Source organism: Lampetra fluviatilis, chromosome 27 (assembly GCF_964198595.1).
Source record: "Lampetra fluviatilis chromosome 27, kcLamFluv1.1, whole genome shotgun sequence".
NCBI lineage: Eukaryota > Metazoa > Chordata > Hyperoartia > Petromyzontiformes > Petromyzontidae > Lampetra > Lampetra fluviatilis.
Window position 1 is genome coordinate 67,077 of NC_136301.1, and position 24,484 is coordinate 91,560.

General features: G+C 47.6%; 2 protein-coding genes across 2 annotated transcripts; both read left to right on the forward strand.

The window, feature by feature from the left end:
- Positions 1-694: 694 nt before the first annotated feature.
- On the forward strand, positions 695-18,178 carry LOC144942431 (scavenger receptor cysteine-rich domain-containing protein DMBT1-like). The gene is made up of 9 exons (XM_078869303.1): positions 695-698; positions 3,528-3,875; positions 5,470-5,657; positions 12,946-13,079; positions 13,934-14,060; positions 14,207-14,316; positions 14,757-14,853; positions 16,479-16,662; positions 18,015-18,178. Exons 1-9 carry the CDS (start codon positions 695-697, stop codon positions 18,176-18,178), a joined length of 1,356 nt encoding a protein of 451 aa, XP_078725429.1.
- LOC144942232 (uncharacterized) lies at positions 7,453-12,076 on the forward strand. The gene is made up of 2 exons (XM_078868977.1): positions 7,453-7,873; positions 11,688-12,076. Exons 1-2 carry the CDS (start codon positions 7,463-7,465, stop codon positions 11,700-11,702), a joined length of 426 nt encoding a protein of 141 aa, XP_078725103.1. The 5' UTR covers positions 7,453-7,462; the 3' UTR covers positions 11,703-12,076.
- Positions 18,179-24,484: the final 6,306 nt, after the last annotated feature.

The following is a 24,484-nucleotide window of genomic DNA, read 5'->3' on the forward strand; positions in this document are numbered from 1 at the left end:
GTATTAACCCATCTCACATTTACATGCAAATTTCATCTCTAGCCCCTCCCACTGACCCTTGGGCTACACCCATCCTAAACCTTTATAACTCCTTACCTTAGCAGCGCTCCCACCATGTATTTTCAGCAGCTCTCCCGCGATATTTCTCACCTAATGACGATTGCTTGTGTTGCGATCGAAACATCGTGATATTGTTATTATTGTTATTATTATTTTTTTTATTTGATCTATCTACGTGGCTTTACCGAAAGACCCAAGAATATGAAACCCTAACACAATTAGCTCCGCATGTTTGGCAAGTGAAATGTGTAGTTGTGTACAAGGTATACATTTGTAACATTAGGTAATTATGAACAATATCCCACGAAGCAGACTTCATTGACAAATGCGTATTTTTTATTTGTTAATTTTACATGTTTTCATCACCATCAGAAGTGTCGACTACTCCAGGTGAGACATTCCACACACGATGCAAGTTGAATGAACATTTGGAAGCAGGGCTTGTTATGGGCGCAATACTCGAACAAACCTGATGGAGAACTAATAAAACCAGTTTGTGACCGTAAAACTTCGCTGTAAGAAAGATAGAACGATGAGTTCTGCAGTGATTTAGTTATTTTTATCAGCTATGTTTTGAGGGTCACAACAATGAAGAGGAGCACAAGTAGATTTGTCCGTGTAAATCTTAAGGGTCATGGGTAATGGATGTTAAGATGTTACTCGTCACAGAAGACCCATATTAAAACGTACCTGTTTTTTTCTATTACTGGAAAATGCTTATGCTGCTAATTGCCTGGTTTATTAAAAGCTGACACTACGGCTCTATTTTGCAAAGTAAAATGTGTAGTTGTGCATAAAACTGCATTTGTAATATTAGGTAATAATACCAATCCTATTGATGAAACGTCATAACTACATATTTTGTGTTTGAATGTTTTACATATTTTCATCACCATCCGCTGCAGCCATTACTACTACTACATGTGAGAATGTGCACACTTTACTCATTCATGAGGAACCTTAAGAAAGTGATGACGGCTCAGCTCGTCTTCACCTGAAGACGATTTCTTGTGTTGCGATCGAAACGTCATGATCTATTATTTTCTATTTACGTGACTTGATCGAAACACCCAAAAAGTATGAATTCCTGCAGTCACGAAAGCTTTAAATCAACGTTTTATATATTTTAGCCAATGATAACAAAATTTGCATTTCACACTGGACTAAAACCATTGTACAGATTCCATTGATCATAATATATTTGGGCCCTAGTCACCTCTTGATTAATCACGGGTCATTTTGTGCAAAACTTGGGGAAAAACCTTCATGTAATTTTGACCAGTAAAGGAGTAAATCCCGACTTGTTCTCACATACATACATTCATTCATTTGTTTTGGTTGTTGCAAAATATATCAACAGATTTGGCTACAAGAGTTTCCAATGCAGGAAAAAGAGACCCAACAACACTTTTTTTATTTTAATCAATTAAATGAGAATAAGAATGTATTTCATCACTGTAAAACATTATATAAAAGAGGTGATCATCGTCCCACACTTGTTTGAGCATGGAGGTACTTCGACTCAACTAGATGTTTGAACTTGAATATGGGATTACCCCATTATATATTATGATTTTGTGAGCCAATGCAAACAAGGTGGGGGTGTTTAAAAAAAATGTGATGTCTGTGCTGGATGCAGCTGGCCAATGTGCGTCCGACCAGTTCCAATGTGCAAACGGATACGAGTGCATTTTTGGACACTGGTATTGCGACGTCATCGTTGACTGCAGTGATGGTTCGGACGAATACAACTGCCATGGTGCGTCCCACTCCCCATGAGCACTCCCTTGAGCACGTGGCACTCTTCCTTTATAGAGGCAATATTATGCCCACGCTCACTGCTCGAAGTTAGGCACTGGTTGAATTTTCTGCACGACCGATGTGCACTGATACGATTTCTGTGTTTTCATCAGGTTGACATTGCGTTAGGCCTACTTCTACATTATGCAGTGCAGACTTTTCAGCACACATGAGAAGACCTAGCACTCTTAATTTCATGCAAAACTGCCACCTCAAGGGGTCCCTATATATTGTGTTGAGTGTCACACTCATTGTATCTTATCGACTACCTTTATATCTGCGCATGCGTGTTCACTTCATTGCGTGGTTTGAACTGTAACGTTAGCATCACTCGTTAAATACTAACCAAGGAAAAACGCATATTCGAAAGTCACAATTATCTAACCTTCAAACTCATCTTGGGCAGCTCAGGATACCAGACTATTTACAATGGTGTTTAAGGTTAACATGCACTTTTAGTTCTAAACATGTTTTGAAACTAAACGTGAATGAAACTTGTTTTGCGCAGGTGGTTATTGGTTGAGTATTCACCGCGTGCTTGTACCTCTCTCTTCCACATGTCTTCTATGCCACGCGGAGCAGGTTCAACACCTGGTAAGATATGGTTTTATTCACCAATGCTTTGGCAGTGCTCGTGGTAGTAGTTGTCAAAGTAATAATACGCACATTTATTTGTCCAGTGCCAAATATCACAATGTCTCAAGACAGAGGAGGGCTGTGGCGATTGCTCCAAACAAATTGTACATAAAGAAAACGAGCAAAAAAAAGTAATTGATTCTCAGATCATTTTGCAAAACCTGAATTGTGACAATTCACCCAATTGCGGGAAACAAGTAAATCAACACATGGCAAGTGCTTATGCAAATGATTGTGATTTTTGTTTTTATTTTACAGGATACACATCCACATCAAGCTACCAAAGTAAGACTCATATTACTGACTCGTAGTTCTAGAAAGAGGTATTATCTCTATGATTGCAGTTCCATCATCATCAGTCAAATCTGACAGCTTATTAGCAACGATGGAGTCGAACACATTTACACAACGGTCCTTTTCCTTTATTCAGTATTACTTATTCGTCCATTCTCAATCATGTTCTAGAATGGTTATTACCACTGCACCTACCCACCTGAGGGCAGTGTTCCTTGCTTAATAGTGTGTATCCCCCTTGCTCAAGTGAATAATGGGGCAAATATTAACTCTCTGTCGGCAACCTTCAGGCGGAGATGTCAGCTTGCAAAGATTACCGCTATGTCTTCGACAAGATCGACTCAGCCAGAATGAGCATTAATGTAAAATATAAAGATAATACAAACAAAAAAAGCATTTCCAGTTCTCATTCACGTAAATGTAAGGTACAGTAAGCTAACTAAGGACGCACATTATAAATAACAATATCATCAGAAGAAAACACGCTAAAATGTAATGACAATGAGTGAGAATGGATTGCTGGGGATGGGTGTTTTAAAAATAGAAGATACAGTAGGATGGATTAATGAACAAAACCACAAAACACACAGCCAATGTGACTTCAGATGGCTCCGTGGTTCAGAGGTCAAGTCTGCCGGGGTCGGATCCACGTTTGAGCCGGCAAGTGAACAGCCCGGGTCCCCAATAACTTTGGTCCTTCCCTTAATTGAGACAACTCCGTCTGGTGTGCCCACCAGATGTTCCGGTCCGGCTCGTCGCGGGTGGCTGGTGTGAGGGCCGCGTGGAGGTGTTCTACGGAGGCTCGTGGGGCACTGTGTGCGACGACAACTGGGACGTGCACGACGCAGAGGTCGTGTGTCGCCAGCTGGGCTGTGGCCATGCTGTGTACGCCCTGCGAGAAGCACACTATGGGCAAGGCAGCGGCCCGATCTGGCTGGATGGAATTAGTTGCTCTGGCTACGAATCTGAGCTCTCCCACTGCAGACACCATGGATGGGGTAGTCATGACTGTGGACATTCAGAAGACTCTTCCGTCGTATGCTCACACGGTAATTTGTATTCATTTACTGTCGCCAAATATCGCAGTGCAATAATTTTCCGTGCGATTTGCCCTTCGGACACCCAGTCGATAATACTGTAAATTTACTTTTTGTCTTTCAAATGTGTTCATCATCATCGTCAATTGGAGCAGCTGCCTCTGCATCTACCACAGGTAAAAAATCTCCCATATTCTGACCGTGGTTTGTTATTTCGCCAAGCACCTCCACTGTGAACACTTCAGACATTTCGGTGTTGTTTTGTACTGGTCACAAAAACTATAGTCTTTGATTCATGCAAAGTCTGTCTGATCCATAACTGGTAACATTCATTTTCATAATCAAATGTTTTCCCATGAATGTAAATATCGTACATTAATGTTCATAACTTTGTTTATCTCCTAGTTAACTATTGGTCTACAACACCATCATGTAAGTTTATGTACAGCATATATAGCATACATTGCACACATACTGCTTTTACATGTATAAAGACAAATATCCCTCATATATCTCGATTTGAAGCTTTCGTGACTGTAGGAATCCATACTCTTTGGTTCTTTCGATAAAGTCACGTAGGTAGAAATAAAATAAAATAAAACAAATCACGACGTTTCGATCGTAACCTCTTGCTACGGCAGCTCTCTCGCCTACTTCAGCATTTTCTTGCTGTGGTTGCTCCACCTGGTGAAGATTGCTTGTGTTGCAATCAAAACGTCGTGATTTGTTTAATTGTATTTCTACCTACGCGACTTTACCGAAAGAACCAAAGAGTATCCCTCATATAGCCTAAACAGAATGTTGGGTAAGTGCTGTTAGTGAGCACCAATGAAGGTTGGCACGGCACACGTGGGGATGGGTGGCCAGCACCACGCGCAGCTGCCTTTGTCTCCCAAGTGGCGATGTTTACACACTGCACCAGGTACTCATTTGAGGCTGAGTCGACCTAGGGGAGGCTCAGTTTAGATTATTGCTCTCACTGGCATTGGTAGCCGTGAGTGGGAATTGAAATTGAGTCACTGAGTTCATAGCACAGCATGCAAAAAATATATAGAGACACACATAATTACATATAAAGCATATGCTCATTAAGGTGTACTTTTGTGTGCATATGCAAATGTAAACCTTATAGCGGTGTGTGGTTAAAGGCTGAAAGTTCTTAAAGATGTTTACTACGCCGTAATGGCAATTTGGAGGGGTGGTGTGAGCAGAACAACATATGTGTAACCGTTTTAAATGTGACTTGAAGATGATAACCCAGAGAGACATGCACATATTCTAAGGGGAACGTGCACAGGATTGCACAGGGACTCGGAGAGATTTCTTGAGCCCAATGTGATGTAGAGAGCACCACCACACGGCAGACATTTTGGGCCAAATAAACCCATCGGAGACCATGACTGTGGTCGGATACTGAACATCTGTGAAAAAGCGCTTTATAGCTCATTGGATTCCTCAAGGATAAATATTGCGATACCGATGACCCACTCGCGTTGTTCACCATGCAAATAGGCATCGAACCCATGTCACGGGATTGTAATGCTTTGCCCGCTCCCCATTAACGCTGTGCCCCTAGGATGACGAGCACACTGACTCGCTTGTACACGAACCAACAATAAACGTTACACATGCGCGTTCACAGACAATCTGTCAAAGCAGTTCCACTGCGATTCGCATTCCATGGAGCTGCTCATTCCCCTGAGTGAGATCTCATCACGCGGGCTATCCGTGTACGACATCCACCTTCAGGACCCATCGTGCCACGCCATAGTGTACGGCCAATACGCCCGGCTCCTAGCACCGCTCAACGGCTGCGGCTCAAGGACGGAGGTAAGCGCAGGGCAATAGAGCAAGAGCCTGGGGCTAGAAAGTTCACGAGCTACGGCTTAACTGTTAATCAGTGGCGGTGCATCGTGGTGAGAAAGTGTTTTGTTACATTATCAACAGTGTTGAGGCAGGGAAATGCAGGAGTTGATATTGGTTTCTGTACACTAAACCACGCAAATTCAATTACCTTCCTTATCCAGGATCCCAACTTTATATGCTAAATAACTCAATGTAAACTCGGAAAAAGTGAGATAAAACGTTTACAACAACAAACAGCTCAATAAAATACGTTTAATAGACATTGCTAGCGATTCATATCAACTGGATTTCTAAGCACAAGTGTAGGGGTGTTAGAGAGAGAGCCCGTTATGCATGGCAGCCTATGGTAAACAAACACAGTAGGCGGGGCTACATGTGTGCACAAGCAGGTGCCCTCTGCGACGTCCGCGCCAGACACCCTGGGGGGTCGATTCGGTCGTTATGATCCCCCGGGGCCCCACCCCTCAGGGAGGGGTTGGGTATAAAAGGGGATTGTATCGAGGGGCTCGGGAGTGATGTTTAGCTAAAGAAGAGGAGGCGGAAGACGTCTGAGATAGAGCCCTGGACTCCCCCTGGTACGCCGTCCTTATCAGGACCGCGCAGGCTCGAGCCAGTGGCGTGGTACCAGAGCCAGAGCCAGTGCTGGTCTGGACTCTGGGTACCGGGCCCGACTGACCAGTGTCGGGCCAAGATAGCCTCCCCTAGCCCATTAGTGGAGGACTCAGAGGCAGGCTAGGGTTAGCTAGAGAGGTGTGTCCTCAGATAGACGGGTGAGGGGGCCGATACCCCCTCAAATGTGTATGTCACAACGTTGGTGTTAAATAAACAAGTGTGCCTCCAACTCCGGTGTGAACGAGTCGTGAGCGTTACTACATCTGGCGTCAGAAGTGAAACAAAGTACGAACATGGATACACGCCGGACGACTCGAGTCGGAGTACCAGGGGCGGAGGACACCGCTGCAGTCGGAGGGCCCGAGATGGCTGAAGATGCCATCGAGCAGCCGGGGCTGGGTGCATCCACGCCACAGCAGCTGGAGGAAGGGGAGCCGTCGACGGAGGGGCTGAGGCAGGCGCACGCGAAGCTGGCCGAGCTGCTGTACGCCGCAGCCGCCATGCTCGACAACATCACGCGGCTGGGGGCTGCGGGACCGCCACGAGGCGACAGCAGCCAACGACCACAGCGCCTTCCCGCCATTTCAACGGAGCAACATTTTGAAACTCCCGCCATCGCCGCAGCTGCTGTTGAGGGCGTGGCCGCTCTAAGCATCGCGTCCAACGGCGGGAGTACAGTGCCTGCCGCGTCACCACGGGTGCGACCGGCGATGCCATCGCTGGTTCGTGCCGACGCTGAGTTGAGTGAGGCGGACGAGGGAGTGCGTTCTTCCTCTGCAGCCGCTGCCTTACATCAGCGGCTACCTCCACTCAAGGAATTTGTGGGCGAGGATGGCGACTGGGGCGGCTTCCAACGGCGCTTCCTCGCTCACCAGGAGATGGCACAGTGGACAGACGCCGAGGCTCTCCGCGCGCTGCCAGCACTTCTCGACAGCGACGCCCTCGCCACTCTAACATCGGCTTCGAAGGAGAGGCGCTCCACGCTGCGGAAGGCGATGCAGGTGCTGTCGGCGGTATATGGTCCACCATCGGACTGTCGCCAACTCTTTTACGATCGCCAGCGGGGGACGAAGGAGTCGCCCCTGGCGTACCGCACAAGCCTCCTGGCACTGGCGAAGGAGGCCTTTCCACGAATGGATGACGAGGGTGTCGACGCCATGGTGACAGAGAAGATACTTTTGCTGGCGGACGACTTAGACATCGTCATTGTCGCGCAGGACGATGCAGAGATGTGCTCCCTCCAAGCGGCCCGTCTCCTCCACGCAAACCTGTCCTCTCAACGACGGAAGGCCAGCAAGGCGGCGAGCGGGCGCGCCGTCGCTGCGGCCACCCTCCCGGCGGAAGAGGTTTGCGCCATCAACCATCAACGGCAGCACGGAGCGGGAGCGCGGGAGGACCGGGCCGGTTCAAGCCGTCTACAACGTCCATCGTCGCCACCAGCGCTTCCACGCTGTTATAACTGCGGCATCCGGGGCCACGTCGCCTCGGGGTGCCGCTCTCCTCGGCAGCGCGGAACGACACCTCAACGGGACGCCGGCCCTCGTCACAAGCTCCACCATCATAATCCGGCGAGTCGCGGCACCCCTCATGTTTGGCCCACGCACACGCCCGTCACACACTCGAACACCGCAGCGAAGGGGGGGCAAATATCGCGTACCATGGCACCAACACGCACCGCTCTGGGTACTCACATTGAACCCAGCCAGTGGTCCGTGTTGGCCCATCGGGTTGTAGCCGCGTCATCGGGGTCGTCGGCCGTTGTGGGTCACATCGATGGGGTCGAGGTGCGCATCCTGGTCGATACAGGAGCATCGGTGACCATTATTTCGGAGTTGATTTATAACATTCTCCCTGCCCAGAGCCGTCCTTTGATGCCTGTTAATGTGCCATTCTTTGCTGCTAACGGGGGTTCACTTGGCATCATCGGACAAATTCGAGCCCAAATTTGTGTCGGGGATATTAAATTATCTGGGCCGATTTTTGTTTCCTCCTCGCTGGCGGTTCCGTGCCTGCTGGGGACGGATTTCCTGGCCAAAATGCCGATTAGGATATTAATCGACCAGGGATGCATTGAGCTCCCATCGGGCCGACGCATGGCGTTTTTGCCATCCCCCGCTACGAGCCGGACGGCGTTCGCGACGGTGCCGGCGTTCGTAGATAGAACGGTGCGCGTTCCTCCGGGGGCGCAAATGTTAATTCCTTTGAGACTTCGGCGGCCCTTCGCTAAGGGCATTGGGGCTCAAGGGGTTTTGCTGGGACCGTCTAGGGCCGGGGTCAGTGGACCTAATTTACTCCCGGCCCAGACCATAGTGAGAGGGGATGGAGAACCCTTCATCGCGGTCCTCAATGTGGGCTCGCAGACGGTGGTGGTCCCACAGGGGACCGTGCTTGCTCACGCAACGCCGGTGCCCTGTGAGGAACCCGTCGCGAGCCATGTCGGCGCTGCCCCTGCACCGCGACCACATTCAGACAGCGATGAAGGGTGGCTCGAGGCGCTTTGCGCGGGATCGACGGACCTGTCAAATTTAGAGCGCCAACGTCTTAAGACACTACTGAGGGAATTTTCCGACGTTTTCAGTCGGGATAAATACGATTTGGGCTGCACTCATCTGCTGCGTCACCATATTGATACGGGTGACAGCGCGCCAATACGCCAAAATCCTTTTCGGTTGAGTCCCGCCGAAAAGGACCATGTCAAATCGGCTGTTGATGACATGCTAGCCGCCGACATAATTTCTCCTTCCAACAGCCCTTGGGGAGCGCCGATCGTCCTGGTTAAGAAGCAGGACGGTTCGTTGCGGTTTTGCGTTGACTTTCGGCGCCTTAATAAAATTACGGTTGCCGACGCATACCCGCTCCCACGGATGGACGAATCGCTTGACGCCTTGGCGGGAGCGCGATTCTTCTCCACATTGGACTTACTTTCGGGATTCTGGCAGCTTCCTCTGGACGATGATTCAAAGCCTAAAACTGCTTTCCGTACTCCGCACGGCCTGTTTCAATTCAACCGGTTGCCGATGGGCTTACACTCAGCGCCGGCAACTTTCCAGCGGTTGATGGAATTGGTTTTGGCTGGATTGCAATGGGAGTCGTGCCTGATTTATTTGGATGACGTCATTGTCTTTGGCAAAACTTTTGAGGAACATCTCCAGAGGTTGCGGGCGGTTTTCCTAAAGATGCGGGCTGCTAATTTGAAATTTAAGCCCCAAAAATGCCATTTGTTACGCGAGTCGGTGCGTTATTTGGGGCACATCGTGGGGCGCTCAGGTATTTCTACCGATCCCGCCAAAACGCAGTGTGTAAGCTCCTGGCCGACTCCCACCTCAGTGGGAGAGGTTAGGAGTTTTATTGGGTTTGCGTCGTATTATAGACGCTTCGTCGCTAATTTTGCGACTATCGCCAAACCCCTACATGCTTTAACATCTAAAGGGGTTCGGTTTTGCTGGGGTCAGGAGGAGGAGGCTGCTTTTTGCTCCCTTCGGGATGCTTTGGTAAACGCTCCTCCCCTGATTTACCCTGATTTTTCAAAACCGTTCTTGCTCGACACCGATGCGAGCAACACGGGTATTGGGGGCGTGCTCTCCCAGGTGGTTGACGGCGTGGAACATGTGGTTGCGTACGGCAGTCGGGTGTTGTCTCCAGCGGAGCAACGGTATTGTGTCACCCGTAGGGAACTGTTGGCAATTGTCCATTTCGTCCAACAGTATCGCCCATATCTGTACGGTCGGCATTTCACCGTCCGCACAGATCATGCGGCACTGCAGTACGCCCTGAGGGTTCAACAGCCATCGGGACAATTGTCCCGATGGTTGGAGGTCCTCCAGGATTACGATTTCCAAACCACATACCGTAAGGGCGTTCGCCACACCAACGCGGACGCTCTGTCACGCTTGCCAACCACCTCCGAGTGTGCATGCCTCCTGGGGTCTGGACGTTGCAGGCCTCCAGGGGACACATCGGTACCTGTCTTGGCGGCCGCCAACGACGACGATGCAATGGTTCCTAATTCGATCGAACAGCAGGGCAAAGATTCCCTGTTGGGGTTGCCCGTCATTGAATGGGGGCGCCTCCAGATGGAGGATGTCTCCCTCCTCGGGTGGCGACGTCGCGTTGGCGGTGCGGCGGGGGGAAAAAGTGGTGGTTCCGACGCATGGGAAATGTGCCAAGGTCTGCTAATGCATTGGGACGGGAAGTCACGTCGACATCGGCTGGTTGTCCCTACTGGGTTGCGGGGTAGGGTGGTATGGGCCGCTCATGAGCGCCTCCTACACCTGGGGACCCAAAAGACTCTCGCCTTGCTGCAACTTGATTTTTACTGGCCTGGCATGACGAGGGATGTGGGGGATTTGTTGGGATCGTGCCCTCAATGTGCACAACGCAAACCGCCGGCACGGGAGTCTAACCCGCCCTTGCAATCGATCAAAGTGTCCAGGATAAACGAGCTGGTCGCTCTGGACATTTTGGGACCATTCCCCGCCACCCCCAGAGGGAATAGATATTTGTTGACGGGTGTCGAGTATTTTACACGTTGGCCTATGGCCTGGCCTTTGGCCAACCAGTCGGCAGCAGCCATCGTGGAGGCCTTTGTTCAGGGTTATGTCCTGGACAAAGGTGCTCCGGAGAGGCTGCTGACCGACCAGGGCAGAAATTTTTCCGGTAAACTACTCAGACAAGTCTGCGATCTCCTGGGCACAAAGAAAATTCGGACCTCCCCATATCACCCACAAACTGACGGGATGGTCGAACGTTTGCATCGCACCATCTCGTCCATGTTATCACAACAAGTTTCGGACTCACAAACGGATTGGGACCTACAAATTCAGGGGGTCTTGGCGGCGTACCGGATGGCACCCCATGCGGCTACGGGGTTTTCTCCCTTTTACCTTATGTACGGCCGAGAACCAGACCCGCCTGTTCGTGCCCAGTTGCGGATCCCCGTGCCGCAGGGAAAAACTAATCTGGCTGACCACGTTAAATTTAATCTGGACAAATTGACCGAGGCACGGGATGCTGCAATGCAAAACTCTGACCTCCGTCAGAAGGCAAATGAGCGCCTCAGATTGAGTCGAGCGCACATGCTGCAGTGGAAGCCGGGGGACAAGGCATGGTTGCACTGCCCCCAGGTGCCACTGGCAACCTCCTCTAAACTTGTGCGGCCGTGGCGGGGCCCTGTGGAAGTGGTGGAGGTGTTACGTCCGCAGTGCGTGCGCATCAAGTGGGGGAAGCGGCGATGGTTCGTGCACCCCTCCAGATTAAAACCCTTCGCTGCGGTTCACAACCCCACTTCACACGCGCGTGGCCAAACATGTGGGGGGTCGGCCGACTTGCTGGGTCCGTCTCCGTCGCTCTCACCCAATGCCTTGCCGGCTGTGCCACCTTCAGGAGCATCAGGAGTGACGGGCTCACGCCCGATCACCCCTCCTGCGGATGCCGAGGGTCACGCGGAGTCAGAGGAATGCTCACCTCAAGACGGACAGTCGCCACCTGATTGTCCGCCACGCGGGGTTACCCCGTGTGAGGGGCCCGCTGCAAGGACGCGCGCTAAAATGCGCAAACTGTTGTGAGGCCGGAAAATGTGTACATAGCTGTTGTGTTTATTGGGTGTTGTGTGGATGGTGTGTTTCCCGCTCCTCGGATGTACATATGCTGGGTTCACCGGTTGTTGTGTGTGCGGGGTGGGTTCCCTGCTGGTTGTATATAAGCTGTTTTTTTTACGGAATTCGTATTTATTCGGGGGGGTGCGTCGGGTTGTTTCTCATCTTGTTGTTGCGTTCTTGTTCTGGTCCCTGTTATTGTTCAAAAAATAGTGAGGCACACGCGCGGTCAGGGGGTGAAGGCACCTTTATTGTCAAATTTTTGTATGTTGGCAGCCGGGACGGCTGCATGCTATGCGGGGGGGAGTGATGTAGGGGTGTTAGAGAGAGAGCCCGTTATGCATGGCAGCCTATGGTAAACAAACACAGTAGGCGGGGCTACATGTGTGCACAAGCAGGTGCCCTCTGCGACGTCCGCGCCAGACACCCTGGGGGGTCGATTCGGTCGTTATGATCCCCCGGGGCCCCACCCCTCAGGGAGGGGTTGGGTATAAAAGGGGATTGTATCGAGGGGCTCGGGAGTGATGTTTAGCTAAAGAAGAGGAGGCGGAAGACGTCTGAGATAGAGCCCTGGACTCCCCCTGGTACGCCGTCCTTATCAGGACCGCGCAGGCTCGAGCCAGTGGCGTGGTACCAGAGCCAGAGCCAGTGCTGGTCTGGACTCTGGGTACCGGGCCCGACTGACCAGTGTCGGGCCAAGATAGCCTCCCCTAGCCCATTAGTGGAGGACTCAGAGGCAGGCTAGGGTTAGCTAGAGAGGTGTGTCCTCAGATAGACGGGTGAGGGGGCCGATACCCCCTCAAATGTGTATGTCACAACGTTGGTGTTAAATAAACAAGTGTGCCTCCAACTCCGGTGTGAACGAGTCGTGAGCGTTACTACACAAGTAATAATATAATTGGTGGTAGCTACCGTGTTCTGGCACAAACATGAGCCACACAGCCACTCCGAAATGTTTACCGACATATATGAATCTGTCACCATCACTATTAACTCCGATTAAATATGTTTTAACCCAGGCTAGCTTTTTTCATTTTTTTTTACAGACGAATGGCGACACTATCATTTACATCAACACGGCATACGGCTACGTGGCTCCAAATGGCGCGAAGCGGCTGCGGGTCCCCATGCTCTGCTACATGGGATCGAGTGGCCGTGTTCAGGCTAGCTTCACCCCCAGGTTGGTAGAGCACTGGTTGCCCGCTCAAAGGCGTTCAAGCCAGTCCCGTGGGTTCAATGAATCTCTCTTGGATTCAAAGCTCTCCCCTGCCTCGCAACTCACTCGCATGCACATTTATTGCACAATTGTCCTCGAGATTTTCCTAGGCCTCACACCTGTTTTCTGTCCCTGCCCTTAGCTTTCACCACACTGCTGACAACCCCTATGGTCCCTCCATTCCATCAACATCTGTTTCCTCTATAACTCCGGTGGTCAATGTCCTATCATTGGGTAGTAATATTGGTCGCGAAAGCCTACGTGTTAAACATTGGGTAGTTGTTTCTGATTTTACTATGCTGTCTCATGTCTAGAACTACACCCCACATCGTCTTCACTGCCACTTTTCTCCCACGGTTTTGTCAAAAAAATGTTGTTCTAGGTTTTCTGGCATCAAAAGTAGTTATTATTGTACAGGTGAATACAATATAAAGATCAACATCAAGCAGCCAGATGGTCAAAAACATACCACCTGCCGTGACCAAACACGCCACATTACTGCTATTGTTTTTATAGAAGTGGAAAACATTCGAAATATATACAAATAACAATATCCAAGACACAACGTTTCTTAATCTTAAACTATAAAATCCTGGACCGAGGCAAAAGTGATACTCTGAGAAAGTCAAACGTTATGGAGGAGCAGGCCCCATGATGAGAATGTGAAATTAGCTTAGGGCCACCACCAGAGACAATTGCCTGTTCAGCCAGCTGGGCATGACTTTTTTTGAGTGACTGTATTTAAATAAACATTCCACGGATTTCCTATAATTTATTAATTATCTGCGGATTTCTATGGATGCTCCTTCTTGCTTCAGGGTACAGGACATGGTGAGCACGGGCTCCTACGAGCTACAGGTGCACTTCTACACAAACCAATTCTTCCACCAGCCCGTCTACTCCTACCCATACGACGTGGAGCTGGGAAACCCGCTCTATGCTGAGGTGAGGGCAGGAGAAGGGCTGAGGTTGAGAACTGGCATTGGAAGAGGGGGGGCATCACTGACCGGAGGGAAGAGGCGGCAGCAGTGGGTAGAGGGACGTTAGCGTGATTGCACTGCCGACGATGAACGGCGTTGTTTCTCTGGCAGGTGACGCTGACCTCTGTGGCCTGGGACCTGCAGCTCTTCCTGGAGACGTGCAAGGTATCGCCCTACCCGGGGGCACCGGACAGCGCCTCCTTTTTCCTGCTTCAGAACGGGTGCGTGTCGATAAGGATTTACCGTGCAGTTGACTTCTAATAGAATTTGGTGTGCTATTTATAATTTTTGTAGAGCTGCTTTCGCCAACATAATCAGTTCCTGATTACTTGACGTTTTAGAAATTATTTTCTTGTATAATTCATAATTGGGTTTATTTTTGGTTATATTGTGGAGTTATAATGCAATTTTTTTACTAATCAAATTATCACGTGGGTAAATTGATTTGATTGGCTTTGTCGGGTGGTTGAGGATGTATAGTAAAAAAAATTGCATACCTCCAGGATCTAACCCAAAAGAAACAAATTTTGATTTATAAAATTGGTCTTCAAATCCTCCATGTAAAATTAACATTGTTTGGTAATTTAAAAGTAATATAATCTTGTTACCATAAATACAGTATAAAAAATTAGAGATTACTTTTCATCGGTGGGCAATGCAGGTGCCACGTGGACCCCACGTACACCACCTACTACAGTGGCTCCAACAGCAAGCAGCGCTTCAGCTTCGTCAGTGTCGAGTTCTTCGTCGACTCGCAGGTACCATGTGCCAAGCAGCCATTTTGTTTTTGCCCTTTGTTGAAAGGCGTCCCTGCAAATTGCACCACGTGGCTTCACTTGTATGACTGCATATTATAGATATAATAAAATAAGAGGCAATATATTATGATTTAAAATCATAATGAAGAGTTGAATTGAAAAACACCCAAAGAGGACCACTCGTTAAATTCGCTGTACATTTTTGGTTAAACATTTAAATTAGGCAATGGTTATAAATGTGCCTATCTGGCGAGGGCTGGTCCTTGCCGTGAACAAAGTTGAGTGGCTCAACTCAAATGAGGATCAGGATGACTCATCTCTGTTTCTGTCTCAGAGTCAGACGTGAACATCCCATATTTATACAGATAAATAATTATCAAGGTTGCTTCTTCCTTCACGTATAATTGTAGCATTCTTTTAATTTTCATTCATATTTAAAAGTGATGGTGTTAATGGTGACGACAATATTTGAGAGCTCTATGAATGTCTGATTGAAAGATGAAGTAGTTGTCCCTGGCAGGTTTACCTGGGGTGATGCTGATGAAGTAGCACACTTTAAAGCACCCGGGCCAAGTGTGTTGTCGATTTAATTGGTTTTATAAATAAAATAAATCTGAACGTTATATAAATATAAAATCTTACACACAGCACACATCTAGCACACACAAGCAACATTGAATAAACCCTAAAAAATAAACATCAATCGGAACATATATATTACAAAAAATACACTTCATTGTACTGCATTACAAATGTCACTCTCAAAAGTAACTGTGCGGCCTACTGAAATCCCTTCTGCCCTGGAGACAACTCTGTAACAACATTGACCATTTTACACCCACAACGTCAAGTGTATTCCCCCAATAAAGCTTTAGTTGTGCTCAGTAACAACCTTCTACGCCACGAAATCTTTATTAAAGCGAACTTCCTCACCCGAGTGACAAATCATGTAATCTTTTAATGGAGGACAACACACTCTGGCCAAAGGGGCATTCTCAACATAGCCGGATGTTATACTGGCGGCTGCTCAAGTCTATGCTGTGTGGTGCACCCTACTGACCCAATGTGCTCTGCTCACTTTTCAGAGCTCGGGCAGTCAGTCATTCAACCAGGGGGCTAGATCAGAATGAGCCACTACATATATTAGCACTGTGTGTTCATTCTGGTGGTTCTCAATGACCTGCGAGATCCACCAGAAGGCTTGGACCAACACATACTACTGGTGTAATATATTGGCATGAAGTACAAGCTCTAAGTTATATGTTTGTAATGTATGTCCCTTTAGTCAGGGATTTTTATTTGTCCTGAACATATTGGCTACAAATGTGTTATATTATCTGTATATTATGGGAGTGGGTATTTTGTATACCCCCGACAACGATGATATCGTTCATGCAAGGTGTGCCTGCAGTGATGACAATGATGGAGGCGATGATGTGCTTCCCTGGCAGGTGTACCTCGAGTGATGATGATGTGGTTTCTGGCAGGTGTACCTTGAGTGATGATGTGATCCGTGGCAGGTGTGCCTGGAGTGATGACGATGATGGTTATGACGATGATGTGATCCGTGGCAGGTGTGCCTGGAGTGATGACGATGATAGTGATAACGATGATGTCCCTGGCAGGTGTACCTGGAGTGCTCAGTGCGCGTGTGCAACGTATCGGACTGGGGCTCGCGGTGCCGTCGAGGCTGCATGCGGGGAGGACGGGTGGCGCGAGACCTCGGGACGGTGCACGGAGATGCACGTCATGCCGAGCACTCCGTCGACCTGTCCCAGGGCCCCATCAGACTGCGCAAGACTCGTGAAGGTCAGACCCCTGGTTTCGCTGTTGCCAAAATCTCTCCAGTCCGCCAATGCATGTCCATTGAATGCTGGCAGTAGTATGAGCAGGACGTGACGTGCCGGGCAATGGTGGTGCACGTCTGTAATGCAGCATTCTGGAGGTGAGGGTTAGTGGATCATACAAAGTTGTGAAACACTGTGGGCGTCGAGGTTGCTATTCCCTTGTTCGCCAGGAGATGGAGGTACATCAAGTGGATTAAGTTCTGTTACCATCTGTGGGGTAGTGTAACCCTCCCTTCTACGTGTGGGTTTTCTCCGGGTGCTCCGGTTCCCTTACTCATGTATAATCACTCATTAATGGAATTGGCAATATAGGGCCAGATCTTGGGCAATTGTTGGTGCTGGATCTGACTGCCATCCCATGTTTCTGTGGTTTCTCTCTGAAGGTAACACCTTTGAATCAAGGGAAAAAGTGTCACGTTACAAATTTGTGACTTTTAGTTTGAAATAAAATGGTAGAAAACTGTTGTTTGCAGGTGTCCGCTTGCACAAATTATGATGCATAGGTTGATTGTTATTTAAAACTCATCTGGTACTGGGCCGTTATGTGAATGGTAACTATTTATGGCTCTGCCTTATTCAACACCTGGCTGGCCAGTGTAGGTACATTCCTGTAATTACAATTTTGGAGGAGGCGTTTGTGGCCCTTGCAGAAATCACTGTGCGTGAGCCTTACACACATTTTATATGGTCTACTTATTCATAATTTTACATACTTTAGCCCGTTAGTATTAGTTATACTTTGTAACGTTAGTATAGTTAGACGGTATATCACTTATTTAAGTTTTTAAGATTCCTACATGTTGTATGTATGCACCTTCCGGCCACAGTAAATTCCGTGTATGTGCAAACTGTCATGGCGATTAAAACCGTTTCTGATTCTGATTCTGGAGCGCTGCAAGGTGGCCAGGATGTGGCAGCAGAGCAAGTTCGTTTTACACTTGTGTGTGATTCTTCCCCGTATGTATGGGGTCTGTCCAGGGTTTTCCAATTCCCACCCAATTGCAAAACGTTCTTGCAACACCGGCTGAGCATCCCAATGCTGAGAATGGTCTCTGTGGATAAAGGGGATTTATTTATATATATACACATCGATACATATAATTTCTTCATTTAAAATGAGGACCACTTTTCAGACAATGATCATTTCATAAAACGTTGGGGAACTTGTGAGATTGTCGTAATGAAATTACTTGTTTTGTTTGTGCTGCTGCCGTCTCTGCTGCTGTTTTTGTTGCTGCTGAACTTATTGGCAATGGTGCTGTTGCTTCTGATTTTGGTATCGGTGCTGCTGTGGACCCCCCTTCCCACCCACAGCCTCTCTGGAGAAGCAGGGCAGCGATGGGTTGCCCGGCTGGACAGGCATCGTGTACGCCCTGGCTGCCACCATGGCCGTCGGTGCCGTCTGTGTGGCCACAGTGAAAATTTACCGCCACCGCGCTGCCAGGATCCAATACCAACCGCTCAGCACTTCATATTAATGTACAACTTACCAGGCTGAATGTTACTTTTTAACTAATGCAAGCAACATGTAAAAGTAATTTTCATAAATGTTTTGTCAAGGGTTTCCAGTAAATACACAAAATCGTGCAGCAAGATGCACAAACAGGAATTCAGAGTTGAAAATTGTAGCCAGTATAGACGACGTTTTACACTTCAAATACATGAGCATAACAAAGTGGCGTCTACAGAGCTAGATAAGTGAGGGCATGAATATACACTTGCCAAATGTTGCTTTAAAATTCACTGGCACAAATGTGGTGTTATGTCATCTCAAATACCAATACACGTCACTCGAATCCAGTTCTCAAATAAGTCCAGTAAACTACTTGTTTGGATCTCCATGATAACCTATATATATACAGTAAGCCACTACATCTAACTAAAATATTTGTTTTGGTGCAAAATAATGTCATTGGAAAAATACTGAGGTGTAGAGATAAAATATAACTAAATGTTGCAAAAATGATGTTATCATTTGAGTAGCTGATTTGTTTGAATTATTCTACAATAAACATGTTGCCGACTCATGTTTCCCAAGATAAAAGTACATGATTTAAAAAAAATCGTAATAGGAGCTTAGTTGTAGTGCAGTAGATGTGGATTAGTACGCTGTGATGATCAGATAGACCTTGGGGAGTGATATCTGGAAGAGGTGTATCAATAGAGCAGTGATAGTGAAAGACACTTGACTAAAATAATTTCAAAGAATTATGAAAAAATTATGGATCTCTGGACATGACCTTGAGGCATGTTCAGACCTTCATTAGTTTGTTTTAAGTACCATGCAAACTTTGAAACTGAATCAGGCAGAGTTCCATAATTCATTCCAGAATAGACACGAAATATTAAACAATGTTTTATTTTACCAGGTAAGGCCCAATGAGCTATATAGTTATTTTTCAGAAGCGACCTGGCCACAAATGATAGCCCAATGAATTTACTTATTATATGGACATTTATAGCAGCCAAATAATTTACACACGTTTCTAAATGTGGAGAGAAAAACCGAGGACCCGGAGAAAAATCCACACGAACACCGGGAGAACGTACAAACTCTAAACATACAGGCGGTAGGTTCGGGATCGAACCCTAACTTTAAATGTCCTGGGATGTGACATAACTCCACACAGTGGCTGTAAATTGTCTAATCTGAGTACTCACGGGACTTTCTGAGATTGTGTGTGTGTTTTTTTAATATGTCTATTAAGCCAGGTAAATGGATATTGGGTGTTTAACAAATTCAATTCGGGTTGTATTCACGATTAAATTTAATTGATTTATAAAAAAAAATTGTTTAGGCAGGTGAAATAGAGTACTGTACTTACTTCCTGGAAATAAATACATTTAGGAAAGAAGATAATGTCCTGAAATGTGTTAATCCCTGCTTCACTCCAGGATTGCCATAAACAGGGAGGGGTAACGCCAATTGTTGGAATAGGTTGTAAGATAAATAACATCAAGTGAACAAATACTTCACCAGTACTCAATATGGAAATTAGTAAAGGAGTGCCTTTAGAGTGAGCGTCAAGGAAGCCTACAAGCAATCGGGGTTAATATGTTCTGTGGGTTAAATATTAGTGAATTTTTAAATTATTTTTTGGGGATCTATAAAATGTTTGTGTGAAAATTGGTTTGGTTAGGGTTGCTCACGTGGGTGCATGGGGCTTGCGATCTACTTGGAAAAAAATAGTTATTATTCCTTGTGGGCTCTGAGGATGGAACCAAGGAAAAGAAGGGGGGGTGTCATGGACAGTGAATCATGTGCCCCACACGTGGCAGACATCTATGGAAATAGATGTGTATTGTGTTGTTAAATGGGGTGAGGTGTCAGGCTGGGCTGGGAGCCTAACTCAAGTGGTCTGGAGACGGGAGGACATTTTGGGAAAATTCCAAAGATGTGTCAAATTTGGGATGAGGTCTAAAAATAAAAATCGAATCTTTTTATTTATCGTCGTTGTTCATGAAAATTCTATCTCACAATCGCCGAAGAATCACAGACAAGCTAGAAGGCTGCCAGGCAGTGAGTCGACGCCAACTATTGCTCTGCTGTTCTTTATATATTATGATGAGAATACCCGCACATGCGAGGGGGCAACACTATCCCATACAGAAGAAGAGATGATATCGGTTCAAACTTTGCTGTACTGAATTCTGTTGGCGAGCCAGAGTATTGCACCTCGATTCCTTCGGGAAAAGTTTTTTCAACATGTCATCCACCAACCCGCGCCTCCACAGTGCTGGACTACAGGCCACGTGCATAGCCACCACCGGCTGGCACTGGTAGCTCACAACCGCAACAGGGGTCATGTAATCAGCAATGGGCCAATTAGGTGGCAATGTGGTGACATTGGAGGGGGCTGTGGCGCATTCAAGTCTGGGTCCAAACCGAATTGAGCTGGTTACCTGGGGGCTATTTAAGCACCATACTAAGAGCATTCGGGGCGTTCAACTTTGACTTGTGGCCTGCATGGCACGGTGCGTTGCCTCTCCTCGCACTCATCCAATGACAGACTCCGCCTGATTCAGCTAGGTAGAAGCCTGTCCTGCCCCGCTACAGGGAGTTCTCAACCACAAGTTCTGCTTGTGCGTTACGAGAGAATATTTACCACTTGGTTCCGTTTGATCTGTGTTTATATTATATTCAAGTTTAAGTTCATTTATTAAATATAGCCCTGTGAGCCATTTGGCTCTTGAATCGGGTGCAACCGCAACAAACAAAAAAACAAAAACATGAACAAAAAACATCTTAAAGTGAATATGTGACTAAGTGCAAACAGAAAATCCAAGAAAAGACAGCAAAATATTGCAGAAAAAAACACCGTACACCAACGCAAGTGCGTTGGTGTACTATAATGGTAAGTTACTGATTAAAGACGTTTGCATTGCAAGGCATACGACTGGAAGTGCCATGTTGCCAGGTTACTCAATGATACGTGGAGACACGAATCAAACTAGCTATCAAGGGTTGGATAAATTCTGTACTATTACACAATTATGAAAAGCACAAAAGAGCTGGTTTGAGCGCTTCTGGAAATTAAGATTTAATGTAATTATATTGCCATATAAAGTAGCATACTTAACGTGCTTAATGAGCGATGCTATTCAGTATATACTGCCCGATAAGACATTGCAACATGAATACTGACAAATACAATCATGGAAACACAACTTAAAAGGAAATAACGAAGCGTGGAGATATGATTATTGGAAATTACAATGAGAGCTAAAAGAGAGAAACACGTGGATCAAATCGAAATCATAATTGCCGGTGTCCGAGATTGGTGATGGAATGACAGCCAAAAGAGCATACACGCCTCAGAGTTTGGCTAGCATGGAGATGGAGCAATGACATTAGCTCGAATGCAGGAGTGAAATTATGGAACTAGGACAGTGATAGTGATGGTGTGGATAGGCTTTCATCTCGCACTGGATTGATCATTGCTTTTGATGATAAATGAGCAATATTTCCATTCACAGTTAAAATTGCACACCCATATCAAGTCAATCTTCCTCTCGTTTACTGGACATTTGTGAAAAAGAGCTTCATAGCTCATTGGATTTCTCCAAGATAAATAAAGATTCTGATTTTGATCATAATCAACTTCACGATTGGTGGAGTGCCATCATTGTCAGTCCTATAGATAGCATGGTCCCTGACATGTGGGCATGTAATTTTAACCACCGGCATTCAAACTGAATATGATTTTGTAAAGGAGGTCCTTGTATCGAATCATATAAGGAGCGGTTTGAGAGATACGAGCAAAAGCATTAGCAAAGTGTTGCCAAGACACCTACACAGTTATGGAGACACTAGAGGAGGATAAAGTCGTGTATGGCATCAAAAGCAGCAGATAAAACTCGGATGCAGTGTCAGTAGCATTTGCGGAGAGCAATATTTCAGACCTCCTAGTCCCACATTCATTAACCTCGCACTGCCCAGAATGGTAAGGTATCGTCTACACACCTAATTCAGCATATGACTATAACACTCTGTGGGCGTCGAGGTCGACTAAACACATTCCACCTCCGATGTCTCAGGCGCATCCTCGGTATCAGATGGCAAGATTGCATTCCAAACACCCCAGTCCTCAACTTGGCAAACATTCCCAGCATGTACTCTCTACTCAGTCATAGGCGACTGAGATGGCTTGGACACGTGCGTCGCATGCAGGATGGCAGAATACCCAATGTCTCGTACGGCGAGCTGGCATCAGGCACACGGGTCACTGGTCGCCCAGTCCTGCGCTTCAAAGATGTCTGTAAACGGGACATGAAGAGCTGCGACATCAACCCAAATGACTGGGAGATAACTGCCGGTGACCGACTCAGCTGGCAGCAGGCTGTGAAAACAGGCCTCAGGAGAGGCGAGGAGAAAAGACACACCGCTTGGCAGACCAAGAGGGAGCGACGTAAAGAACAAGCAAACAAACACCTCTCGAGCTGCCACCGCATTCACTTGCAATTGTTGTGGCAAGGATTGCCACTCAAGGATTGGCCTACTAAGTCAGTCTAGGCGCTGCAAAACCTACAGCTGACCTCGTAAGGCGCAAAAGAAATTGTCTCTCGAGACACAAAGGCCTATATGCACAAACCTAATTCAGCATATGACTATAACAAAGGACTTTAAAAAGTATTAATGTATTAGAGTATGTATAACAGAAATCAATGGCGTATTTGGATGTTTTTCCATGACGCATATGCAAACTTGGTGTAAATACGCGTCTCGCCAAATCGTTATGTGACTCATTCCCTCCCCCCCGCACCTGTTTCATTCTCACCAGCTGTGGTGTGAAGGTTCATCAACAAAGATTAGGGTCACAACCAGCACACACGCTATTTTTTTCCGGTGGCGATGGTACTTCTACCGTTGCACATGATCAGCAAAAAGGTTTCGTGGTACCCTCCATTTTGCTGGCCACTCAGTTCAGTTAATTTCAGTTCAGTTCATGTATTAGGTATAGCCCTGTGGCCATGCGGCTCTTGAATCCGGTGCAACCGCAACAAACAAAAACATGAACAAGAAACATCTTAAAGTGACTACGCGCAACAGAAAATCCAATGGCAGACTCACAGCTGCAGTCCGTGCCTCCGGAGCAGGGAGGCCCGTGTCTATGTTGAACTGCTCCCGCCAGGCGCGACGAGGCCAGGCAGCTAGACACTTCCTAATATTCACTTCCTGATCCCTACTTGGTCTCACTGCCATGACTCGACCTGAAATGTCATGGGAAGTCTGTTTCAAAAGCTATGGCGTAGTTTCGTTTGCCCATATTTACCAGCAGCCAGTTTTCAATAACACCTGTGGGGGCCGTTGGCCCCCGGGGTCCCTCCCGCCTGCATCCCCTATTCCGTTTACGTTACCCCACCTCCCTATTACCCGCTACGGTTTCGCCGGCATTCGAACGCGACGCCCCTACTGTTACAGCCTCGCGCCGCGCTCCCACGCTGCGAGCATACGTGCGTACAGCATCATCAGTCAAACGCCATACTCCCCCTCTTTACACCGCTACGTACAGCTCTCGCACGCTGCGAGCGTGCGCCCGTCTACAGCCCTGTGCGGCACTCGCCTCCACGTCGAATAACCACGTTACCAATGCGCACCCGTATCCGACACGTAGTGAACGCACGCGCACTCACGCACACAGCTCCCCGAGGCACTCACTCACCACTGAATGCCCCCGTTGTGATCGCGCATCTGTATCATACACGTAGTGAACACACGCGCACCCACACGCGCAGCTCCGCGCACTCCAACTCAACTCACGTTATGATCGCGCACCTGTATCACACACGGAGTGAACACACGCGACACCCACTCTCGCGCCGCTCCGCGCAGCGCGCCCCCGAGGCGAGCTGCAGCACTACACTCACCCCTGACTACTCGCGTTATGATCGCGCACCTGTATCGCACACGGGGTGGACACACGCACACACACGCAGCTCCCCACGCGACACACTGCTCAACAAGATCACGCGAGGCCACGCTTCGCTATTAATGATTTATTATTTGCTACCTGCGAATTGATGTTAAATCAGTTTGAGTCGACGAGGCTGGCCTATTTTACCACCCCTGAATCTATTCTCTATTTATCGGCTATGCTTCCCATTCACCTTCTTACTCACTGTTAGGTGCTCACGGCGGTCCGTTGATCTCCTCCTCGCAGCGTACCGCGGTGCGTCTCACGGACGTCCGGGTCGCTGGGCTGGAGCTCGTGGTGTCGCCTGGTGCTGGAGTCAAGAGAGCGATTTCTCGTTTGTGCCCCCTTTTTATCCTCCCTACATCAAAG

Bases quoted from the DNA above. Each gene is read 5' to 3' on its own strand.
- LOC144942431 (XM_078869303.1), top strand. The intron at 14,317-14,756 runs GTGCGTGTCGAT...TGGGCAATGCAG, and splicing joins TTTTTCCTGCTTCAGAACGG to GTGCCACGTGGACCCCACGT. The intron at 16,663-18,014 runs GTCAGACCCCTG...TCCCACCCACAG, and splicing joins ACTGCGCAAGACTCGTGAAG to CCTCTCTGGAGAAGCAGGGC.
- LOC144942232 (XM_078868977.1), top strand. From the start codon at position 7,463: ATGGTGACAGAGAAGATACTTTTGCTGGCGGACGACTTAGACATCGTC.